Source organism: Adiantum capillus-veneris, chromosome 4, assembly GCF_014529385.1.
Source record: "Adiantum capillus-veneris isolate H3 chromosome 4, ASM1452938v2, whole genome shotgun sequence".
In the NCBI taxonomy this organism is placed as follows: domain Eukaryota; kingdom Viridiplantae; phylum Streptophyta; class Polypodiopsida; order Polypodiales; family Pteridaceae; genus Adiantum; species Adiantum capillus-veneris.
In genome coordinates, this window is record NC_140934.1 from 164566740 (window position 1) to 164572380 (window position 5641).

Genomic DNA, 5641 nt, shown 5'->3' on the forward strand with positions numbered 1-5641 from the left:
TGATGGCTAAAGGTTCATGCTAAAAACGCTGGCTGAAGGGTTGGTGCTGAAGAGGCTAAAAAAGTTGGGTTCTGGGTGCTGAAAAACTCAAGGTACTGACGATACTGCGGGGTTGAGGCCAAGCGATGGCAGCCAAGGTTGCAAAGCTAAAAATGTTGGGCTTATGATATTGCTGACATGCTGAAGCAAAACACTGGATGGAAGAGGTTTGTAGCACTGAAAAACGCTCCTACACTCCTGGCAATATTACGGGTGCTATTGGTATTGAGGGGTCCTTGCTTCTTCCAGTCCTTGCTTGCCCTAGGAGATGACCCCCGCAGTCCCCTATATAGATTGGAAACTCTAGGTTGAGCAGTGCTCCCTTTAGCCCCACAATCTTTTATAAATAGTGCTCTAAATGTCACTTATTACTAAAATGACTTAAGAGGTTGTTCACATGACTAAATGCTTAAGCGACTTAACTATGCAAGAGAGGTAGGCAACTACGATCTGCCTGGGCATGCACATCCTGCCAGAGGCTGACAAAGTGCCAGGCTAGGTCCTAAGCTAAACTACGATCGACGCTAGACTACATCAATAGCTTGTCCACATGGAACAACTGCAGTGCGCACGTGACATGGGTAGCGAGACCTTGAAAGAGATAAAGAGAGCACCTAAATTTACATGATATCATTGATATTGCAAGGAATATAGCAATAGGCAAAGAGGATTGGGTTTCAAAAGAGATTGCTTTTGCAACTTTCACCTATGGGAAAGAAGCCTTGAAAGCAAGAGTGTGCTTTAGAAACTGATTTTTTTTTAAAGGCAGACTTGGAGCAATTCCAATGTTACCAAAATAGGGTAGCCATAGGTACTCACCAAATTCCAAACCACATAATAAGAACATTTTTTTGCAAAACTACCTCTTTTATAAGTATCTCCATCATTGTCCACCATCCATTGATATAGTCCTCCCACCCACCATACATGTTTCTTCTCCTTTCCATCACCACCCTGAAACACACCTACATGAAACTAAATTTCAGCCTTGTGTTTATTGATTCACACACACACATCAACTCTCTCTCTCTCTCTCTTTCTCTCTCTCTCTCTCTCAAGTGTGGTAGATTGGTTATGCCATTTCCCTATGGATTAACAGGTCTTGAGTTCAACTCTCCTCGTGGGCTAGATCTTTAAGGTCTCTTGGGATAGTTTCCTATGACGTTAAAACTCTCTTCTTCTTCTTCTTCTCTCTCTCTGTTTCACGAGTGCTTTGCCCGTATCCAAGCAATAACCCCCTTGGTACAATGGGATCCAGCAATAATCACCTTGATTACACATGAACATTGCACCAATCACGCAATCCTCAATTTCAAGACCAAGGCGGATCGAGTCGAACTCCTTGAGCAATCAAAGCTTCTCAAGGATACTAAAATTTGGTTTGCAGAAGATCTCACACCCGCCCAACTCAAACACAAAAAGGCAGAACTCCAAAAGATGCAAGAAGCACGCACAACAAAGAAATGGGCAGTCTATCGAGGAGGTAAAGCCATCATCCAAGAGTTTCGAACTCCCAAGCAGGCTCCCTCCTCACCTTCCCCTTCTTACTTTTGTTTATTTTAACTTTCCTTTTGACACCTCTTTGGACCCTCATTCCTTAACTGAGATGTATCTCACGATCCTCTTGTTTAGAATAACTCCTTTTGTAATGTTTTGATTTCGGTCCCATGGGTCATCTGACCTCCGCGGATGATAATTCAATCTCTCTCTCTCTCTCTCTCTCTCTCTCTCTCTCTGTGTGTGTGTGTGTGTGTGTGTGTGTGTGTGAAAAGAACCTGCACACCCTTGGCTACGGCTTCGCTTGATGGTGTGATGCATTGAAGTTGTCTCCGATTGATGGTGCGGACGTGTCGACGAGCTGAAGCAGGAGGTGCAATAAATTGCACACAGACTTTGGGAAGGAGAAGAGAGCAAGAGAGAAATATCTAGACCTGCGTGATGGTTATGGAGGGTCAATCTTTAGCGGCAAGGCTATAACCTACATCCTATCCCCTCCATCTGCAAATTCTGCACCACTTTAAAGTTCTCGCAGCTTGGCTGCCTCAAATTGAGTGCCCAAAAGAACCGCTGAAATATTGGCCATCCATGTGAAAGTACTCCTTAGTTGCATCTCCTCTATGACCTGCTTTTTAGCAGGACAAAAATTCCTTACATAGATATCCTTGCATGAGAATCAGGAATGGTGCTCAGTATCCCCTACAGCAAATCTATCAGTTCAGCAGCTACGTCCAGGCATCATTCTGATTCTCATGCACTCAATGTTTTGTGTCGCCTCCTGCATGCCGGCAGCTGAATAAATGGTACTCATTAAAACATATGCTGCAGCATTACATTTATCTAATTCTATTGTACGCTCAAAAGCCAATCTTCCAAGCTCCACATTTCCCCACTTTCGACAAGCACCTAGAAGAGCCAACCAAACTGGAGGATAATCAGATGATGGCATCATCTTGATAACTCGCATAGCTTTCTCAAAATGCCTAGCCTGCCCAAAAAGGTCAACCATGGAAGTGTAGTGCTCTTTGTATGGTATAATGCAATATTTTTCCCTCATGCTATCAAAAAGCATTTGGCCCTCATCCAATAGACCTGAATGACTACATGCATTGAGCACACTAAGAAAAGTGATTGCAGTTGGGGAGGTGCCCTCGTGTTGCATCCAAAAAAAACAGTTCAAAGCTTCTTTGGCCAGCCCTTGTTGGGCATATCCTCCTATAAGAGCACTCCAAGACACTTCATTGGGCGAGAAACCCTCACTTTGCATCTGGTTAAAACAGCCCAAAGCTTCCTTGCCACAGCCATGTTGGGAATATCCTGCAATCAATGCGCTCCAAGAGACGACATTTCGGATAGAAAGCTCATCAAGAACTTTTTGTGCTTTCGTAAGGGCGCCACATTTAGCATACATGTCCACCAAAGCACCGCCAAGCACAACATCTTTCTCCAACAGCCGCTGACTAGCAATCTCATCGTAAATTCTCTCACCCATGTCAACATCTTGCGTAAGGCCACAGGCCTTTAAGGTGCAAGCATAGGTGATTGCATCTGGAGAAAGGCCTTCCTTTCGCATCTGGTGAAAACAGCCCAAAGCTTCCTTGCCACATCCATGTTGGACATATCCTGCAATCAGCGTGCTCCAAGAGACGACATCTCGGAGAGGATGCCCATCAAGAACTTTTCGTGCTTTCGTGAGAGCACCACATTTTGCATACATATCGACCAAAGCATTACTAAGCGCAACATCATTCTCCAACAACCCCTGACTAGCAATCTCAATGTAAATTCTCTCACCCATGTCAACATCTTGTGTAAGGCCACACGCCTTCAAGGTGCAAGCATAGGTGATTGCATTTGGAGAGAAGCCTTTCCTTCGCATCTGGTGAAAACAGCCCAGAGCTTCCTTACCACAGCCGTGTTGGGTATATCCTGCAATCAGTGCGTTCCAAGTGATGACATTCCGGACAGGAAGCCCATCAAGAACTTCTCGTGCTTTTGTTAGGGCACCACATTTGGCATACATATCGACCAAAGCATTGCCAAGCACAGCATGTTCCTCCAACAGACCCTGACTAGAAATCTCATCGTGAATTCTCTCACCCACATGAAGGTCTTGCGTAAGGCCACAGGCCTTCAAGGTGCAAGCATAGGTGATTGCATTCGGAGAGAGGCCTTCCCTTCGCATCCGGTGATAACAGCAAAGAGCTTCCTTTCCACAGCCATGTTGGGCATATCCTGCAATCAACGCGCTCCAAGAGATGACATTTCGGACAGAAAGCTTATCAAGAACTTTTTGTGCTTTCGTAAGGGCACCACATTTGGCATACATGTCGACCAAAGCACTGCCAAGCACAACACCTTTCTCCAACAACCCTTGACTCGCAATCTCGTCGTGAATTCTCTTACCCGTGTGAAGGTCTTGCATAAGGCCACACGCCTTCAAGGTACAAGCATAGGTGATTACACCTGGAGAAAGGCCTTCCCTTTGCATCTGGTGAAAACAGCCCAGGGCTTCCTTGCCACAGCCATGTTGGGCATATCCTGCAATCAAAGCATTCCATGAGACGACATCCCGGCGAGGATGCCCATCAAGAACTTCTCGTGCTTTCAAGAGGGCACCACACTTGGCGTACATATCGACCAAAGCATTGCCAAGCACAGCATGTTTCTCCAACAGCCTCTGACTAGCAATCTCATCGTGAATTCTCTCACCCATGTGAAGGTCTTGTGTAAGGCCACAGGCCTTCAAGGTGCAAGCATAGGTGATTGCATTTGGAGAAAGGCCTTCCCTTCGCATCTGGTGAAAACAACACAGAGCTTCCTTGCCACAACCATGTTCGGCATATCCTGCAATAAGCGCGCTCCAAGAGACGACATCTCGGACTGAAATCTCATCAAGGACTTTTCTTGCTTTCTTGAGGGCACCACATTTGGCATACATATCAACCAAAGCATTGCCAAGAACAACCTGTTTCTCCAATAGCTCCTGACTGGCAATCTCGTCATGAATCCTCTCACCCATGTGAAGGTCTTGCGTAAGGCAACAGGCCTTCAAGGTGCAAGCATAGGTAATTGCATTTGGAGAGAGGCCTTCCCTTCGCATCTGGTGAAAACAGCCCAGAGCTTCCTTACCACAGCCATGTTGGGCATATCCTGCAATCAGTGCATTCCAAGTGATGACATTCCGAACAAGAAGCCCATCAAAAAATTCTCGTGCTTTTGTTAGGGCACCACATTTGGCATACGCACTCACCAATGTGTTCCCTAAATATGTGTCTTTCTGAAGTAACCCACTATTGCAGAGATCAGTGTGTATCCTACTGATTTGGTACAAATCCTTCTTCTGAGCACAGGCTTTTAGTTCGGTCAGAAAAGAAAAACTCAACGCTTTTGACTCCTCATCATGCTCTTCCAGTCTATGCTTGACTTGTGCAGCCAATATTGCTTCTTCCCTGGAGTTGTCAGTCGATTTGCCACCATTCTGTGGCCACAAAACCAGTGACCTTTTCATCTCTCTCTCTCTCTCTCTCTCTCTCTCTCTCTCTGTGTGTGTGTGGGCCCCCGGGGGGGGGGGGGGGGATCGAGGAGAAAGAAACCCAAAGAGAGACAGCGTTTCTTACCTTGACAGTATGCCGTCCTACAGAGACGGCCAATGTAGCCATCGATTTGTCCCTCATATGCAGATGCAGACAGAACAACGAGCCATTATCAGGAGACAGTGCTGGAGCAGTGGAGAGCGAGACCCCTACGGCCTGATCATGGTGTGTGTGTGTGTGACATTACTCTAATTGACATCTCCATTTGGGAGGTGGGATCAATGGCTCACGCTCACCGGTTGATCATGACCATTGGATTGCCTAAGGAATGTAAAAGATTCCCACTTTCTCGGCCTCTCCCCCCCCCCCCCCCCCCCCCCCCCCGCCCCACGGGATTGACTCTAACCACTAGGCTAACGCGAGTTCATTGGAAGGTGTGTGTGGGATAAATTTAAAGATCACGGCGTCGCGGACAAGTTTACACCTAGTTCACACCGAGTTCGCACTGAGTTCACACCAAATTCGGTGTGGTGTGCAGGCCCTCCTCAGTTTGCACCGTGTTCACGTCA

At 46.5% G+C, this 5641-nt stretch overlaps 1 protein-coding gene across 2 annotated transcripts; it reads right to left on the reverse strand.

The window, feature by feature from the left end:
• Window positions 1-2120: 2120 nt before the first annotated feature.
• Window positions 2121-5355, reverse strand: LOC147460300 (pentatricopeptide repeat-containing protein At4g18520, chloroplastic-like). Of its 2 annotated transcripts, none has more exons than XM_086511382.1 (2): window positions 5157-5355; window positions 2121-5017 (listed from the first exon to the last, which is right to left on the reverse strand). In XM_086511382.1, exons 1-2 carry the CDS (start codon window positions 5211-5213, stop codon window positions 2255-2257), a joined length of 2820 nt encoding a protein of 939 aa, XP_086367508.1. In that variant the 5' UTR covers window positions 5214-5355; the 3' UTR covers window positions 2121-2254. The 2 variants fall into 2 exon arrangements, with proteins under 2 accessions (XP_086367508.1, XP_086367509.1); XM_086511383.1 differs by lacking the exon at window positions 5157-5355 and having other exon boundaries at window positions 2121-4689; window positions 4790-4927.
• Window positions 5356-5641: the final 286 nt, after the last annotated feature.

What these genes read in the sequence shown, in the direction of transcription:
- LOC147460300 (XM_086511382.1), bottom strand. Translation starts at nt 5,213, where the DNA reads ATGAGGGACAAATCGATGGCTACATTGGCCGTCTCTGTAGGACGGCAT. An exon ending in TAGGACGGCATACTGTCAAG is followed by an intron (nt 5,018 to 5,156) that starts GTAAGAAACGCT and finishes TTGTGGCCACAG; the next exon opens with AATGGTGGCAAATCGACTGA.